Below are 17,028 nucleotides of genomic sequence, written 5' to 3'. Positions count from 1 at the left end.
ATGACATGTTGGACGACAGATCTCCGCTACTTCAAGCATACGAAGTTCCTAGATGATGTGGCGCGGTATTTCGCGCGCGTATGGCTAAGCTGTCGCTCGAATAATAAGGGAAGACCTCGCATTGTACACGAAGTCACCCTAAAATTTGACTTCATGCTCAGAAGGGCGTGTCGAAGCATTCTGTTGACGCGGTCTGTAGCTGTCCCTGCAAGTACTGTCTGGCGACCTCAAAACTTCCGGAGGGCGCGGCTACTTTACTCACCCCAATTGTTACGCATGCTTTGCGCGTGCCGTGCTACGACGCGGGATACGGCGCAGAAGCCAACATGCCGACGTCGGCCACCGCTCATTCTGTCTTAGTCCGCGTCTTCAACAGAAAATCCAAGCCCGACATCGAACGATGCGACATGTCGATAATCTGGAGGCGTTATCACGTTGAACAACGTCCCGGAGTTATCCATCGATGCCGATTAGCGGTGATTGACTTTGACACGAGCGTACAGATCTGTGTACGGTACGAGAAACATTATAGCGTGGAGCACACCGTTGGCCTAGCATACACGGTACATTAATGAGGAATTCTAGATTGCTGAAGGTAAAGGAGTCTACGTGGAGAAAGGCCTGGCTGTTTGGGGGTACAAGTCGAGGAACATCAGAAATGGAGGTCGCACCGGGATTGATGCCGGCAAATCTTTCCAGCTTGCCTTCGCCCACGTTGCGACCTCCGCCCCCATATAAGAGCCCTCCGACGGTCTCTGGAACCCTCGTCCACCCCATCTCACCAGTATCTTTCCCCCATCGGTGCATGTTCTCTAATCAGCTAGGGAGCCCTCACAATCGCCACAGAGGTTGCAAGCACACCTGCGGCGACAATCTAAATCACCACTAAATCCCATCGTCCCCGGACAATCGTACTCTCTACTTTGCAAACATGTCTTCAGGCGCGAACACTCCTGAGTCCCAGTTGGAGTCCGTTCTCCCTGTCCACCCCACCGCCGTTCGTCGGGCGAGCCCCATCGTCGTCCAGTCCGAGCACACCTCGTATACGAACGACCACATCATCTCCAAATTCACCAACCGCGGCGCCGATGTCACCATCGTCGAAGGCCAGTACATCGTCACCCCCACCGCCAAGCCATACGAATTCCAGACGGCCAGAAAGGTCGCTAAGACTGGGTGAGTACTCGTTCGTTCGTTTCGTCCCGTGCTCCCCCTGTCATACACTCGTGGCCTTGTAAATGTCCAATTTACTGACGGGATCTCCATTCATGTTTCCAGTCTCATGATGGTCGGCTGGGGCGGTAACAACGGCTCGACGTTGTCCGCGACGATCCTCGCCAACCGTCACAATATCGTCTGGCGCACCAAGTCCGGCGTCCAGCAGCCGAACTACATCGGTTCCCTCCTCCGCGCGTCCACCGTCCGCCTCGGCGCCGACCCTTCCACCGGCAAGGATGTCTACGTTCCAATCTCCGACGTCCTGCCCATGGTGCACCCCAACGACCTCGTCCTGGGCGGATGGGACATCTCGGGCGCACGCTTGGACGAGGCCATGAAGCGCGCGCAGGTCCTCGACTGGGACCTCCAACGCCAGGTGATGCCGCACATGGCCGCGCTAGGCTCCCCTCTCCCGTCCATCTACTACCCCGACTTCATCGCCGCGAACCAGGAAGCGCGTGCGGACAACGTCGTGCCCGGCACCGACAAGCAGGCGCACCTCGAGCACCTCCGCGCGGACATCCGGAAGTTCAAGGAGACGCACGGCCTAGACCGCGTCGTCGTGTTCTGGACGGCCAACACGGAGCGCTACAGCGACATCATCCCTGGTGTGAATGACACCGCGGACAACTTGCTGAACGCGATCAAGGCTTCGCATTCGGAGGTGTCCCCCTCGACCCTCTTCGCGGTCGCGGCGATCCTCGAGGGCGAGCCTTTCGTCAACGGCGCGCCGCAGAACACCTTCGTCCCTGGTGTGATCGAGCTCGCGGAGCGTCTCCAGTCCTTCATCGGCGGCGACGACCTCAAGTCGGGCCAGACGAAGCTCAAGTCCGTCTTCGCCGAGTTCCTGGTCAACGCGGGCATTAAGCCGCTCTCGATCGCGTCGTACAACCACCTCGGGAACAACGACGGCCACAACCTCTCCGCGGAGCCGCAATTCAAGTCCAAGGAGATCTCCAAGTCCTCCGTCGTCGACGATATGGTCAGCGCGAACGCCCTCCTGTTCAAGCCCTCCGCGGTAGGGGCGCCCGCGGGCTCTAAGGAGGCAAAGGGCGAGCACCCAGACCACATCGTGGTCATCAAGTACGTGCCAGCGGTGGGCGACTCGAAGCGGGCGATCGACGAGTACTACTCGGAGATCTTCTGCGGAGGGCGGTCGACGATCAACATCTTCAACGAGTGTGAGGACTCGCTGTTGGCGACGCCTCTCATCCTCGACCTCACGATTCTCACGGAGCTGCTCACGCGCGTCAAGTACCGCGACGCGAGCGCGGGCAAGGACTTCAAGCCGTTGTACCCGATCCTCTCTCTCCTGTCGTACATGCTGAAGGCGCCGCTGGTGAAGCCCGGCACGGACGTCGTGAACTCGCTCAACCGCCAGCGCAACGCGCTCGAGACGTTCCTCAAGGCGTGCATCGGCCTGGAGGGCAGCTCGGATCTTCTCTTGGAGACTCGCATCTGGTGAAGCGCGCGCGGCGTGGCGTGGTCGTAGGGTTCGCGTAGCCTACAGTGTCTATACTTAGAAGCCGGACCTGGTTCTCAACAACCTGTCCCACCTGCTCCGCCACCTGACTGGCGTGATAATCTCTTGTACTCATCTCGAATGTCTTCAATCATTGTGTTTGCCTGCCTATTGACTCGTCGTCCTGTGCCTCCAGCTGAGCCGGAGCCGGGGTTGGATATCAGAGCCCTGGAGATGGAAGCGGGCATCCACTGAGGCCTTTACCGCCATCCAGCTACGCTGTAGCTGTTCGACCGTTCCGTCCCGGGTACAACCTGCGCGCTGCGTGGATTCTCGCGGAGGGCTATAAACGGATAACGCTGGATTGCATGACGTGGGCGATATCTTTCATTAGTCCTTGGCACTTTGTTCTTCACTCACCGTACATTGCCAGCGAATGATGCCGACACAAAGGTCCTTACCGAGACTATTACGAACGGGGTGGGACGGCATAGCCTCACGCGACGCTGAGTCGCTTTGTTCTCGGCGGAATGTCACCGGGACTTGTAGTACCGTCTGCAACAAGCCGAAAGCCGAGTTGTGGGATGGAGGGAGGCTCCGAGTATCCCGTCGTACTCTGCCCGAGTCGCGGATCCGCCGCTGCAAACCGGTTTCCGAAACGCTGGCTCAGATCCATCACCGAATGCCGTAATCTCTCCGTGGATTCCTCATCCGTGAGCGATTGAGGAGCGCTCCGCGCGTCCTCATCTCCCGACGGCACGGCCCGAATTTAGTTCAGGGTACTAGGTAGGCAAATTCCGAGGCTGAGTGTTCGTGTCTTCCATTACCTGCAGATCTCCGAGAGGAAGTCTGTTGCTCGGCAGCACCAGATGGCTAAGCAGGGGAGAATGGGGCCAGTGCGGTGTTGGGGGTTTGAACCCGCACATGCATGCCATAGCTGGTCCACTCATGATGGGAGTGCTAACATCTCTATAATCCCTGTCTGGCAGCCTTTCAGGGTTTCATCTGGTGCTCCTCTCCAGAGAACCAGACAAAACCTTAACAGGGGGAGCGAACAAAGGAGTTGGAGATTAGCTCCCAGTGGACCTGGTACTTTATGAGCACCAAAATGGGGTACAAAAGAGCCTGCAGCATGCCCGCAGCACTACCCTTCTTTCCAAGGCATGTTCTATGGAATGTACTAGTACATTACTTAAATTTCTGGACCTAGGAAAAAAGGCAAGCAAGGGCTGTTGCTCTTCTGCGGCTTCTGTGACAGGGTATTTTCCCACAGCTTCTGCATTTAGGCAGCCTTATTTCTGTCAAAATCAGGATTTGATCAGATTTATGCTGTATACTTGGTGTTCTTTTCGCTTCAAGCACATCAAATGTCACGGAATGATCCTTCGATAATCTGGTTGTGCAGGAAATTGCCACATTTTGCCCTGGAGTCATGCACTGGGAGCGCTAAGCCCCTTGCATAAAACGATCCAGAGTCTGCTGTTTCTGCTCTCAAAAATCCCCATCCCCTGCTGTGCCATCTCTACACTCCCAATAATTTTCCACATCCAACATGCCCCGTAGACATGTTTTGCCAGGCAAAGCAAAACAACTTCGAAACGGTACTTCCATTTGAGGCGGTCTCCGTAGTGCAATGCACTGCCTCCGTAACGCGCGTTCGCTGACGCTCTCCGATCGAACCCCAATGCTGCAGCTCTCTACGATGTCAATAAACGTGCCCCGTCTTTCGACGACAAAATGAGGGTGTTGGATCAGATCCGGGAATCCATTCCACATGTGGGCTGGTACGACAAGAAGCGGCACTTGACTTGGTGCTCCGGCAAGGAGCATGCGCCTTCGCGGAAGGACGCCAGGCTGAAGCACACGTTGGTTGGTACGTCTAGTCTATCTCGTAATTTGGTAGCGGCCGGGTCACCTTACTTCATGTCTTATCCTCCTCATTAAAGACACCTCTTCACTTGCAGAGGATGTCAGGGGCTGGCTGGCCTCCCACCCGGACCCATCCTATTCCTTGATTAAGTCATGGGCTGCCCATGCAGGTGTTACTCCTGCCGCCATTGTCCATGCCATTATGATTATTGAGTCGTCGCAGGTGCGTCGTCTCGGCATTGATCATTATATCGACTGATATCTGCACGCTTGTTGAGACCGACGCATGAAGCAACATCGCCGCCGGCATCTCATAACACAGCAGACATCTGGAGGGGGTACTGTGGTCTTAGGAACAACAAGCCCCGTGTGTCGACGCGAATTCTCGGTCTAGAGATTAGATGTATTACCGTAGGTCGATAGGGGCAGAGCGGTGTGATGGATGTAGGGTAACATGGGGCAGCGAGTATACAAGGGCAACAGCACAACTCGCGCTGTGATGGATGATCCGTCTACTTCGCCTCCACTGATAACTGCGCAGGTTGCTGCTGCTGCTGGCCGGGAGGGGGAGCAGGGGGAGGGCCGCCCGACAGGATTGCCTGCGTAGCGCCCCAGAACGTGCTAGGCATTTCCCGCTGCAGCGCCTCCTCCTGCTCTTTGATCATCTTGTCCAGAGTTTCCTTGTTCTGCTTCAGGTACTCTTGCTCCTCGAGGTACCGTCGCTGCGCTTCCAGACGCTTCTGTTCTAGGTACGTCAAGGGAGCATGGGACGCGGCCGACGGCTAGGAGAGAGAGACGCGTTAGAGCCAATGCGAAACGCGCTCACGGACTGTAGACGTGATTGAGACATACCTGCTCAGATCCGCCGAACAGCGCACCGAACGTGAAGCCGCCGCGCGACAGGCCCTTCCGGCTGTGCTCGTACTCCTCCAGATGCTTGCGCTTCATCTCCGCCTCCTTTTTCGCGTACTCGATCGGGATGTTCTTCCCCTCGTACGCCTTGAGGACCGGTCGCACGTCAGGCGTTCTGAAGATAGCGATAGCTATCATGGCGCAGAAGCGTAAGCAGACCGAGTCGCAGCGGCTAAGACTCGGGTAGAAGGTGATGGCGCGAACGTACACTCGAGGAAGGGAATCATGGCAACCAGCCCGCGATCCTTCGCGTCGCCCGTCCATTTCGGTAAGATGATGGCGTTTTCGGGGTTGGGCTTCACGTGCTCTGGATGGGTGTCGAGCAGGATGACCTTCGACAGATCGCGATTGAGGTACGACAAATCTTTCACTGGCTGACCGTTCTCTGACCGACACGCGTCGCGGAATAGGCGGTGGATAATGTAGAACTGGTAGGGGTCCAGCTTGTCGAGGATCGGCATGGCAGTCTGCGAACACAATCAACGGTTGAGGAGGTACACGCACAGTACATAGCAAGACGCAACGCACGTAATGGTACTGAGTCGTGAACACCACGATCTCGTAGAACTGGGACATGTACGCAAGGAAATAGTCGACTCCAGGACGCTTTGCTGTCCTCCACCCGTGTTGACGCTGAGAGAATGCGCTTCAGTTTCACATGAGCATTCCGTCGAGGGAGTACGCACATCCCATGTCGAAGTGACGAGCAGGTCGTCTACCGAAACTAGCAGAGTGTATGGTCTGTACATCTCGCCCTGCAGGGGTGGAGGGAGCAGCTCCGGCCACAATGGCTCCGTGAAGGTCTGTAGTAAAGCAACGTCAATAGTAGTTACGACCACCAGTGGGGACATGTGCCCAGCTGGGTCAGACCCCATGTTGATCACGGTTAAATGCTAGAGCTCTCACGGGATCGAGTCTCGAAAGCACAAACCCGACTGTAGCAAGAGCAGGAGAAATCAACCTCGACGCACGTCAAAGATGCCAGTGAACCGTGCTTTCGTGCGCTCCCATCGTGTGGATTTGGCCGCCTCCTCCGGTGACTATAGTCGGACGTGGAGCATTAGTATGCGTCATACGCTTTAGGAGGGTTCGGGACGCACCAGCTTCTTCGCCTTCAACTCATCCTCCTCCCATGGCCTCCCGGCAATCCATGTCACTGCACCAGCACCGGCTAACAGCATCGCAAGCGAGACGCGGCCCATGAACTGTCGTCTCCGCTCGATACTCGACAGCGAGTCCTTGGACGACTTGGCACCCGTACGCTCGCGGTTGGCATCTCCCGATTCAGGGCCCTCTGGGTCAAAGTCAAGACTAGGGACAACAGAGGAACTAGGGATGGGTTTCGGGGCGTCCGCTTGGTTCGTGAGTTTCGCTCCTGACGGGGGAGGCGGCGGCGGAGCGGGTTTCGTTGGCAGTGGCCTGTTGACGTTCTTGGGCGTACTCTTCGACGCCAACGTGCGCACAGACTGGCTGGCAAAGCTGCGTGCCACCGGTAATCTGAATGCAGCCTGGAGCATCTTTTGGACGGAGGAGGTGACCGGGAGAAGTGAGTTGTGCAGGCGCTTTTGCATACTTCCTGCGACATTTTTTGGCGTCTGTATTGCCTCTTATGGACTTGTCGAAACTCCATGATCTGCGACATATTTCAACTACAGTACTACCAGTGCCCCCAAAGCTTGATTCTCAGTCTTTGAGGTTTCGAATTTTTGTATCAGAGCTCTTGCACTGCAGTAGCAGCCCCCGTATCGTATAAGGCTCGCTATGAATAGGTACTATTCATCGAACAGGAGATAACGGTGCAAGCGATTTACAAGTACGATTTCGTGGAGCCGAGTAACTGAAGACACTGTCACCAACTTCAGAAACAGGTTCGCAAACCATCTCTCATCCTACTCAGAATCTTCACATCCCTCTCACCAGACGGTATCATTCAGCACGGCAGCGACACCTTGTCCCCAAAGTGTCTGGGCAGCACCTAGACAGCACGACGAGAAATGGTCAAATGACACGCCGGTGTGAAGGTTGGTATTTATGACATACTCGATGAGTGGTAATTGTTGCCCCAGAAGTCGTTGGTGCCTCCATACGATACGGCGTCGTCGAATCCGTATGCGGTCGGGTTGTCAAGAACAGTGGTGAACGCGGTGTTGGAGTCCCAGAGCCATGTTGTAACCTGCAAGGGAGCCTCAGCAAATATTTCTCGGGAATGCATGGCTCAGGATACATACGCCCGAGTTCGCAGCAGCGAACGATTGCGCCCTAGCGGCGAGCTTCGAGTTGAAACCAGCAATGACGGTCTTTTCTAGGGCCTGTGCGTCAGCGCTTTGGGCAAGCATCTACACGGTTTGCGAAGGACGGTGAGCATTTGAACGCCAGCTTGACTTCGATTGGAGCTCTACTGACCAGTGGGGACCGGTCGATAGGCGGAACGTTGATGAAGAGGAAGTTCCTCGCGCCGACGTTGCTGCGAGAAGCACATTAGTCCACGAAAAAGGACCCAAGCGAGGTATGTGCGTACTACTGCAAGAAGGACGTCGTATCAGTCATTGGTCAATGCAATCAAGGCGACAGTCGAAGAACACCTACGAGTTCCTGGACCTGGCCGAAGTACGAATCTAACAGCGTGTCGGAGAACCTGCCCAGCGAAGTAATCAACCTCTCTTGCCTTTGTAATCCGTGCAGCTGCCTCGGCCAACTCACGCGTCTCGGTCCCCAGACTCGTAATAGCTGTTCCCAATATCGTTTATCCCAATCCACACCGAGAACAGCGCGTTCTCGCTCGTCCATGGTGCGCTTGCAGGCTTATTCGCCACCTGGCCCATGAACTCATTCACCTGGTCGATCAGCGACAGCACTGTCGGCTCGTACGGCGTAACGAGCGACGCGTTGATCGTCGCGCCCCCGTACGCGTAGTTGTAAGTGAGCACGAGTGACTTGTTGTACACCGTCGTGTCTACGTCGATCCAGTTCGTGCCCCCGACAGCTGTGTAGCCCGGGTAAGGCGGATTGCCGAGCGGATTTCCTGGTGCGGGAATGGCTCCCGTGGTCGTGAACCCGGTTTGAGTGTAAGAGTCTCCGCTTTGTTTGAGCATGTTCAATGACATTGCTACAAGACTGCGGGAATGCGAATGCTCACAAGCTGAACCAGAAGTTCGCCTTGCCGACGCCGCTCGGCACGCTCGTAGGTGCGGTCAAGGTCGAGGACGTGCTCGTCGGGGCGGGGGCGCTAGATGCAGAACCAGGTATGCATTGACTGTAGTCTGCGCATGAGACCGCTCTGAGTCTGTCAATCCGACATACATTGTGCCACCACTCACAGTCATTCAGCTCCGTGCAGACAGAACTGTCCACAGGGTGCAGCGTGAGCAAAGCTGAAGCCATTGCTTATGTCTGCCTGAAAGAATGTGCATACCCCGAGACACAAGTCGTTGCCCCGCTCCAGCCAATTCCGCCGCCTACAATAGCAGGTGAGCCTTGGACACACGTCGTACCATCTTCGAGAGAAATGGCTTACACTGGGCCCAGACCGGCTGCTGAGCCGCCACGCAGCGCACAAACACGACCGACGCCAACGCTGCAAGCCCGATCTTTGAGAACATCGTCGCTGAAGCCGGAGCCTAAGTCTACAACTTTGTCCAGGTTACGGAGCCCTTGGGTGGCGTCGATAGCCACTTCTCTTGCAGTGATATACAGGGTCTGGAATTTGCTCGGATTAAGTTGCGCTCCCTCGGAGCGAGCACCCGGCTGAATATCGGAATCGCGGGGTTCAGGAACCATAGCCCGGATGGCGGAACGCTTCCCTGGTGGTACCTCGTGAGCAATTTGAAAGGTTATCGGAGAAGTGAAGCAGCGCGGGGTAGTGCGTGACTACCTCCGGTGTTCTACCGTTTGCCTAGGTGCGTCTAACGACATTGAGATGGAAAAGATAGCCCCGCGGCTTCTGAGGATATGGAGTACCAACTCGGGAAAACACAGAGCTTGCGGAAGTGAGTAAAGATCGAGGCCTCTCAAGAATTCCTGGCAGCATCCAGCGCCTTATTCGACGTCGTCATGAACCGTTAGCAGACAACACCTGAGGGAAAGCCCACCTTCTACAGTGTCGATACGGCCTTGAGGCTTGGGACCAGAGGGCTTGAGCTCCAACGGAACATCACAGCAGGAGAGGTCATACCACCGACTATGCACAGCCAATTAATGCCCTGGAACACTTTCCAGCATCATTATCACATCGAAGAACGCGACGCATCCCGGGAAGAATACTGTATTATAATGTAGGAAACTAAAGGGTTATTCTGAACGGAGCGTCAGCACGTAATTTGTCAGACCTTGAGACCGAGACGTGGACATACCTATACGACAGTCGTCTCCCCTAACGCGCACACCGTGAGCGCATTAGGTGCCAATCCCGCTTCCGCAACGGACGCCTTCAACAACTCCGGAGGCTCCATGATCGGCTCACTTGTCAAAGTCCATGTCCTGCGCCATCCCACATCAGTTGACCCCCCACACTCCAACAATCAGACCTCAAACAAATTGAGGACGCACCCCCAATGCATTCCCACTCCCCTCCTCGCCCTCACGTCCTTGAACATCAGCACCGCGTCCCCGGGGCTCGCGTGCAGGCCACTCCACATATCCCGGGGCGCATACGCCCCGATCGGCAACAGCGCCAGGTCGAACCCCCCAAACTTCTCGCCGATCTCTTTGAACGCAGGGCAGCGCGGTACCTCCCCTTCGTCTTCCCCGACGAGGACCGTGCGGTAGCCCGTGTCACCCGCGAAGTACACCTGTTTCGGCTCCCGCCCTTCGAGAGGAGTAAGGGGATCCTCGGAGACGGCCCAGGACGCCCAGAGTGTGTGCCAGCGGTCGAACGCGGTCCGGCCCGCGGTGTGTTGGGCGGGCGTGCAGGTGAGGACGAAGGACGCGTGCACCCCCGCGCTCTTCTCCCGCTGTTGAGGAGGTAGGGAGGAGGGATTTGTAGGGAAGGTGACAGAGACAGCGGCCTCTTCCCACCAGTCGAGGAGGTGGACGTGCGAGGGGAGTATGCCTAAGGCGGCGAAGTGCGGCATGTTCCCGAGCGGCGCGAAGAAGTGCGGCTGGGACCGCGCCCAGGCCGTCTTGAGCGTGGCTGCGTCCATGCTGCTTTACGGTCAGTACGCACCGCAGGGTTGTGGGATGGTGACTCACTGATCATAGTGGTTGTGCTGTTCAGTAGGGAGGACGTCAGTAGGCGATCAGCATCTCTGTCTGACAGGGAAGTGACGCACCGAGATCACGACTGCATCAACCTCTGGCAAATCCTCAGCCAAGCAAGGTGTCGCTAGGTTTACGTTCGTCGGTCTCGCTCCTTACTGCCACAGCCACAGCGATGCTATACTCACGAAGCAACCTCTCTGGACCCGCCCATGTAAACGGCGAACAGCGGTGGGACAGTACAGGGTCGAACAATATTCTCGGGCCTCTCACAGCACCCTCTGGAGTCGGCAGTTCGACCAAGAAGCATGCATGGCTGCGCGTAACACCAGTATCAGCACGATGAATGGCAGCGAGGGCACAACGATGCGTACCCCAGCCACGTTGCTTTGACGCTGTCAGGTGCGCTGCCAGCGCCCCAATCCGGTACCTGAGACGGAATTTGTGCGGAGAGGTCGGGGGGTATTTTGGGCACGGTCCAAGGTGCTGCCAAGAAGGCCTACAAGACATCTCATGAATAGAACTGCGCACGGGACGCACTTGCACACTGACCTTGAGCCAGCGTGACGGCGGCAAGAACCTACGCGCGGTTAATCTCCGAACGCCCTGTCAGTACATGTACGAAGTCGAGGACGTACCTGAACGATGGCCAAGGGTTCCGGAAGTATGTCGCGCTCCTGTTGGCGTGATGGGCGGGGGGCGCGTCCGTCCACTTTGCCTCCTTCCGTTTCTCCACCACGATGTCTCCTGTGCGAGTGCGCGCGACCCCGCTATTTCCGTGCGAATCTTTCCGCGGCTGTCCTGGAGCAGTAGTCATCGTGCGCGAACAACTTGGTAGCGGCGTCCTGGTAGAGTCCCGATGGACAGCTAGAGAGAGCGGAGGCCGAAGTCTGTAGAAGCAATGGAGTGCTCGTCTGGTCAGGAGGAAGGAGGGGACCGTCATCCGAGCCATAAGTAAAGCACTCTCATAAGAAGCTAGCGCTGATAAGTAATCCGCAGAGTCCGAGGACAGCGCGTTGCCGGCTGAATTGCCTCATCCGCTCCGGGGCCGCGATGCGTACGTCATGTCCGGGATGAGACTTGCTTTGTGCAATGCCGTAAGAACACGAAAGCGCAATATTGATGGGCGGACTGTGAGTATAACGAACATGATATGACGGATTTGAGTGTCTAAATGTAAGCGACATAGCCAGACAAACGCCGATGAGGTGACCCACATACCTCCGAGTCCGGATGCTATTGTCGGAATTGGTACTTACGTGGCACGGCAGCGCGGATGTAGCAGAGCCGTGCCCGAGAGAAAATAACAACATGTGCGCTTTATAACATACGAGCATCGCGCAGCTCTACAGCAAACGAGCAGAGAATACAACGCCTAGCGCTGTCTAACAAAAGATTGTGAACGATACACCCTGACGTGCACCCTGTGCAAAACATCGATATGGCAGACGTAAACGTTTTAAACAGGTCGTGAGAGAGTAGCAGCCTGGGGCGACGGCCAGCCGGCGAGGGTATAAACAGGTGCTAGACGGAACTAGTGGGGAGTTGGAACGAGAAAGCGGCAAGCTTGGCCAGCGTAGAAGGGTCCTCAGTATGAACATGTCTCAGTGCATGGAGTGGTGACGGCGCCGGTGAGCCCCAAACATCCTCGAGCGCACGTCTTCCCTCTTCCCATTCGCTCCAGAGCCATCAAAGGGCACAACGAGCGCAGGCGCACTGAGGTACCCCTCCATTAGGCTCCTGGTGATTTGGCCCTGGGTGTAGTCCCACTGCGTATACCTCTGGATCGCGATCTGGTCTGTCTGAACGTCAAAGATGACCCCATAGGTGACCTTGCCATCCGTCGGGCGCGCAAAGAACCCTCCGCTTCCCGTCCCCGTCGCCCCCTTCGGGGAATAGATCTCTGAGATCGCCTGGTTGATGTTCGCGGATGGGTCATTGTTCAGGACCTCGAGGATGTCGAGTTCCCCGCAGCCTTGGGGGCCGGTCCCGCGGCAGTTGCAGCCGTACTGCGCGGCACGGACGATCTGTGCGTTGAGCGCCCAGATAGCGGGAGTCTTGGTAGAAGACGAAGATGAAGGCATGTCGAAGGTGAAGACAAAGAATTTGCTGCCTGACCAACCGTGGTTCGCGGTACCGCGCGAGAAGCCTGCGCAAGAGATTTCTTGGCAGGATGTGGCGGTCATGATGTTCTGTGTTGGGATAAGGTTAGGATCGGGATAGAGAATGATAAGGAGAGGGAGAAGGACGTGCCATCTCGTGGTCTTCATCGAGGAAGCCGTTCGCGACCTCCTTGTTCGGAGCCGTCGTAGCGTCTGTCCACGCACCGTTGGCGTACGACTGACTCGAGCCCGCGCAGACTGCAAACGCGTCAGCCACGTGGCAAACGGCATCACTTCATAACAGAAACGCACTCGACCACTCGCCACTGGCGTCGCCGCCGTTGTTGTTCATGAACACGAGGTTGGACGGCTGCTGACCGGCGGTCCACGAGCTGACCTTGTTCCAGCTGGCAGAGCTTGCGTTCGTCGACTGGTACACGGCGATATCATACAAGTTCATGGGGCCCCTGAACACCACTGTCATCTCATCATCGAACGGCGCCAGGTTCCCTGCACAGGCGCAGCGGGTCCATGTCAGCTCTCTATCTCCGCATGAGCGCTAGGATCAGAGGACGTACCGCTGATTTGCTTGGGGGTCGTAATGCAGAACGGGTTGGCGGAGCAGGTGGGGAACGTTCCAGGGATGATGTCTGTGACCTGGTTGTACGAGCCTGTGCTGCCGACTTTGGTGTACTTGAGAGCACTGAGTGCGCCCGAGGTCGAAGCCGCCGCCAGGTTGTTGGGCTTCACTTGCGCCCTGACGAAGGGTACCGGAATGGCGAACAGGGCGAACAGGGCGACAGATGCGGATAGATGCATGTTCAAGTCGGGATGGGATTCGAAGAGGGTTCTGGAGCGAAAGAGCGAGTGGAGTGCGAAAGTGAGCGTGCCTGGGAGAGATCGTCAGTTCGAAAGAGTGTGGGGCCTGCAAATAAAAGGGAGTGAGGTGAGCACGCAGGCGGGGAACGGGAGGTATGGAGAGAGGGGAAGATTGAGGGCACGGAGGCAGGGGTGGTCGTGGTCGATAGACAACTGCAGAGAACATGCCGAACTTCGTGTGCCTGATATTTGTGCGCGTTCCATTCTGTTCCAATCTGTTGCTGTTTGAGCGTTCTCCCAATGCAGAAATAGAACCAATCGGCGTTGAGTATAGTGCACCCGGCGCGTGCACTCCGTGCTTGCTCCACCATCCTCAATACCCACGCGCCGCATGCTGTAACGTTTGAAAAATGAGCTCCGGAGCCGATAGGCTTAGAGAACATACATACAGGGAACGACACAGCATTGATGGCCAGTATTGGGGTGGATGACATGTGCAGAAACTCTCAACTTTGAATGTTGCTGTAGACGGAGACAGTGATTCGCTGATGTCCCTTCTGCACGGTGACAGGCAGGTCATACAAACTGCTGGGGCCCAGGTATGAGACGGAGGTGTCTGACAGAGGGTCCTTGCACGGCATCGTATAAAAGGCTACTAGGTGTAAGGGTGGCGGTCACACTAAGCACGATCAAGCCCGGTAATGTGCACATCTACTCGCCGGTGGTTGAGAACTTAACTTCTTAGTGACACTGCCTTGTGGTGTAATGGCTTCGACGGGCGGGTTCGAGCCACTTTACACTAGGAGTACTCAGAGCAGGGATCCAGGCACAGTTCAAGAATGAAAAAGTCGTCGTTCCAGGGGGTAGACATAGCACGAAGTTTCTCGAGGGCTTACTGATGTCGTTTGAACGTTAACATTGACGCACTATCGTCATGGTGACAGTGACACAGCGCTGCTTCCATATTGCTGAGGGCGATAGGCTAGTTGTTCCAAAGGTCTGATACAAGAGACAAAAGTGAGCGAGTACATACGATGGTAAAAGAACATACTTTGTGCAAGTGCAACGGGCGCTAAAGGCTATAGAATGATAGCCGTCAGTTTGCAACCTGCTCTCATTCTCCGACATCGCTGCCAACGCTATCCTCGGGGCGCTTCGTTCGTCCTACAGCACTAACAGCGAGCGTATCGCAGGTTCTCGCCAACCTCAGGAATATTCTGGGCTTTATAGCACACCGCCGGGAAAGTCGGTCATCGACGCCACCATCGACACCACACGCCCCGTCATATCTCACCGATCTGCGACGACCTCTGGCATGATGGACCAAGTCCAATTTGCGGTGCCCAAGATGTGGAGCTGCAACTGGAACTGGTGTCCGGAGACGTTTCGCGACGGCAGGGATCTCCGCAGACATTTGCAACAATCCCATTTGAACGAGGTCAACATCCTCCAGGTCAGGAAGCGCGACCTCGACGCATATCTGCGTTCAACTGAGGGAAGAAGCGGGGCTACAGGTGCGTGTCGATGATTGTGCCCGTGTGTTCACTGAACCAACCACCCGTTCCCTGCGTAGACAGCCTCCTGGCAGCGGTCCCAGGCCATACCCAAACCACCCGGTCTTCATCGCGGACACGCATGGAGGTCGATGAGCCGCCGCGCCGAAACGACTCCGCCTCCGTGCCTCCACGACGAAGCAACTCCGCCTCCGTGCCCCCACGACGAAGCAATCCTGCTTCCGTGCGCGGTGGTTCGAGTTTTCTTGTAACCCCCCCGCCCATCCCATCCCACCTCCACCGTCCACCGTCCAGTTCGCGATCGCCCTCCACCTCCTCAGATATCCGCAGAGAGCCCCCGCATCCACGCGCAAGCTTCAATGCATACCCATCTCCCAAGGTCCAGCTCTCGGACCCCTCACCGGCTTCGTCGGTGCCCTCAGCGAAGCGCCGCCGCACGTCCTTCGCGTCGTACACCGCACAGTCCTCGCCCAGGTCCACCCCGTCCGCGGCGTCAGTCCCCCCCTCTCCGAGTCTGACACACATGGTCAATGACGCGATCAATCACTCGAGCGAGCAAAATCAAGCGTCGCCCATTGTCGACCGGAAGCCAAGTTCCTCTACGTTGGGGGCGCGGCCAGCGGCGTCTTCGCTTCCACGTAGGACAGGTTCGGGTCCGTCGCCCTCTCCAGACAAGCCGCGGCCATTCTCAACCTCTCCGACGCTCTCGCACCCGCAACCTCAAGCCTCCCCGAGCAAACTTTCGGCGTACAGCCCTCGAGCGGCGTCTGACGGCTCCGCGCAGGCGGTCGAGGACGCGCTGACGCAGAACGTCGCCTCCCCCGTGCCCTCTCAAGCCCCGTCTCACGCGTCGCGTGCACACGACAGCCAAAACGCGGGCGGCAGCTCGTCCGTGTCATCCTCGGCGCGCCCGCATACGCAGTCAGAGCCCTCCTCGCAGCTCGAACCGCAGTCGTACGTGGGCTCGCACGCTGTTGAGTCCACGCATCCGGTACTCCCCGCGGAGACAGGGACGCAAGTGCCCGAGCTCAAGGTTGAGCCCTCGGCGCAAGAGCAGGAGCTCGCCTACCCGCACTCCTCCAACCCGTCCTCCCCTCCCCTCTCGCGCCGGCGCACACGCTCGAACTCGCACTCAGCGCAAGCTGCTCAAGTCCCGCCTTCGACGCGCACGCTCCGCAGCCGGTCCAAAACTCCGGCTCCTGCTCCTCCACCAGTTTCGCAGACTAAGATCCTCCCTCTGCCGAGGCGGACGACGCGCAGCCGTGCGTCGTCCGACACGTACACGGGCACGCAGTCGGAGATGCAGCCCGGTGCGGAACCGTCAGCAGCGGGACCGCGGCGCGCGACGTCCAAGCCGCCTTCCGCCGGCGGCGCCGGTCGCAAAGCTACGCGCACGAACGCGAACCCCGGAGGGCTCCCTGCTGTCGACGAACAGCCGGACGAGGCTTCTGCACCCCTGGCGTTGCAGATATCCGCTGGGCCAGCGACGGGGACGCGCGGGACGTTCCGCTCGGGGGTGCTGCCGCTCCCGCGACGGGGCCAGGTGATGTCGCAGCTTCAAGCGTCGCAGACGCAGTCTCAGGCTGCAGCGAGGGACGTCAAGAGCGAGCCGAACGCGGATTCTCTCGCGTCCCAGAGCCAGAGCCAGGATGGGGGAGGGTACAGCGAGGCTTACGGGTACGTCAACCCGAGTGAGTTGTTGACGCAGAAGCCGTTCCCAAGCGAGAGCCAGGAGTGGTGATATACGCATTGGAGATGCCTCGTGCTTGATTTTTATACATGATATGTTGCTGTGCTAGGATGTGTAGTCTATCGTTCATCGCTGTGCTTGGTGCTTGTTGTCACGATGTCAATATGTTGTCTGATTTGTCAAAAGTCGAATAATTGAGTCACACATGTCAGTACTCTTGTAATACAGCAAGTAATCTTCGAAACCTAG

At 57.2% G+C, this 17,028-nt stretch overlaps 6 protein-coding genes across 6 annotated transcripts; 2 read left to right on the top strand and 4 right to left on the bottom strand.

Annotated features, from left to right (window-relative positions):
- Nucleotides 1-733: 733 nt before the first annotated feature.
- DICSQDRAFT_87485 (Myo-inositol-1-phosphate synthase) lies at nucleotides 734-2,849 on the top strand. Its single transcript, XM_007366431.1, has 2 exons — nucleotides 734-1,176; nucleotides 1,279-2,849. Exons 1-2 carry the CDS (start codon nucleotides 932-934, stop codon nucleotides 2,681-2,683), a joined length of 1,650 nt encoding a protein of 549 aa, XP_007366493.1. The 5' UTR covers nucleotides 734-931; the 3' UTR covers nucleotides 2,684-2,849.
- Nucleotides 2,850-4,895: 2,046 nt separating this feature from the next.
- On the bottom strand, nucleotides 4,896-7,015 carry DICSQDRAFT_87483 (NIF-domain-containing protein). The gene is made up of 7 exons (XM_007366430.1): nucleotides 6,562-7,015; nucleotides 6,433-6,501; nucleotides 6,148-6,264; nucleotides 5,990-6,094; nucleotides 5,670-5,928; nucleotides 5,402-5,592; nucleotides 4,896-5,331 (listed from the first exon to the last, which is right to left on the bottom strand). Exons 1-7 carry the CDS (start codon nucleotides 6,976-6,978, stop codon nucleotides 5,062-5,064), a joined length of 1,428 nt encoding a protein of 475 aa, XP_007366492.1. The 5' UTR covers nucleotides 6,979-7,015; the 3' UTR covers nucleotides 4,896-5,061.
- A 359-nt stretch (nucleotides 7,016-7,374) lies between these two features.
- DICSQDRAFT_170807 (uncharacterized protein) lies at nucleotides 7,375-9,060 on the bottom strand (the record flags this gene model as incomplete). The annotated part of the gene is made up of 11 exons (XM_007366429.1): nucleotides 7,375-7,436; nucleotides 7,502-7,634; nucleotides 7,690-7,797; nucleotides 7,865-7,925; nucleotides 7,959-7,978; nucleotides 8,048-8,096; nucleotides 8,162-8,539; nucleotides 8,598-8,721; nucleotides 8,779-8,804; nucleotides 8,874-8,916; nucleotides 8,976-9,060. 11 exons carry the CDS (start codon nucleotides 9,058-9,060, stop codon nucleotides 7,375-7,377), a joined length of 1,089 nt encoding a protein of 362 aa, XP_007366491.1.
- A 420-nt stretch (nucleotides 9,061-9,480) lies between these two features.
- On the bottom strand, nucleotides 9,481-11,587 carry DICSQDRAFT_87478 (N-acyl-phosphatidylethanolamine-hydrolyzing phospholipase D). Its single transcript, XM_007366428.1, has 10 exons — nucleotides 11,293-11,587; nucleotides 11,207-11,234; nucleotides 11,029-11,153; nucleotides 10,843-10,970; nucleotides 10,729-10,781; nucleotides 10,649-10,665; nucleotides 10,007-10,600; nucleotides 9,811-9,937; nucleotides 9,550-9,753; nucleotides 9,481-9,495 (listed from the first exon to the last, which is right to left on the bottom strand). Exons 1-8 carry the CDS (start codon nucleotides 11,469-11,471, stop codon nucleotides 9,811-9,813), a joined length of 1,251 nt encoding a protein of 416 aa, XP_007366490.1. The 5' UTR covers nucleotides 11,472-11,587; the 3' UTR covers nucleotides 9,481-9,495; nucleotides 9,550-9,753.
- A 375-nt stretch (nucleotides 11,588-11,962) lies between these two features.
- Nucleotides 11,963-13,885, bottom strand: DICSQDRAFT_107055 (uncharacterized protein). Its single transcript, XM_007366427.1, has 4 exons — nucleotides 13,335-13,885; nucleotides 13,069-13,266; nucleotides 12,908-13,014; nucleotides 11,963-12,846 (listed from the first exon to the last, which is right to left on the bottom strand). Exons 1-4 carry the CDS (start codon nucleotides 13,573-13,575, stop codon nucleotides 12,259-12,261), a joined length of 1,134 nt encoding a protein of 377 aa, XP_007366489.1. The 5' UTR covers nucleotides 13,576-13,885; the 3' UTR covers nucleotides 11,963-12,258.
- An 842-nt stretch (nucleotides 13,886-14,727) lies between these two features.
- DICSQDRAFT_181157 (uncharacterized protein) lies at nucleotides 14,728-16,830 on the top strand (the record flags this gene model as incomplete). Its single annotated transcript, XM_007366426.1, has 2 exons — nucleotides 14,728-15,089; nucleotides 15,149-16,830. Exons 1-2 carry the CDS (start codon nucleotides 14,891-14,893, stop codon nucleotides 16,828-16,830), a joined length of 1,881 nt encoding a protein of 626 aa, XP_007366488.1. The 5' UTR covers nucleotides 14,728-14,890.
- Between the last annotated feature and the right edge of the window lie 198 nt (nucleotides 16,831-17,028).

The sequence above is a fragment of the Dichomitus squalens genome, assembly GCF_000275845.1.
Source record: "Dichomitus squalens LYAD-421 SS1 unplaced genomic scaffold DICSQscaffold_18, whole genome shotgun sequence".
Taxonomy (NCBI): Eukaryota; Fungi; Basidiomycota; class Agaricomycetes; order Polyporales; family Polyporaceae; genus Dichomitus; species Dichomitus squalens.
The sequence above is the reverse complement of the archived record's forward strand: the minus strand, read 5'-3'. Positions and strand labels throughout refer to the sequence as shown.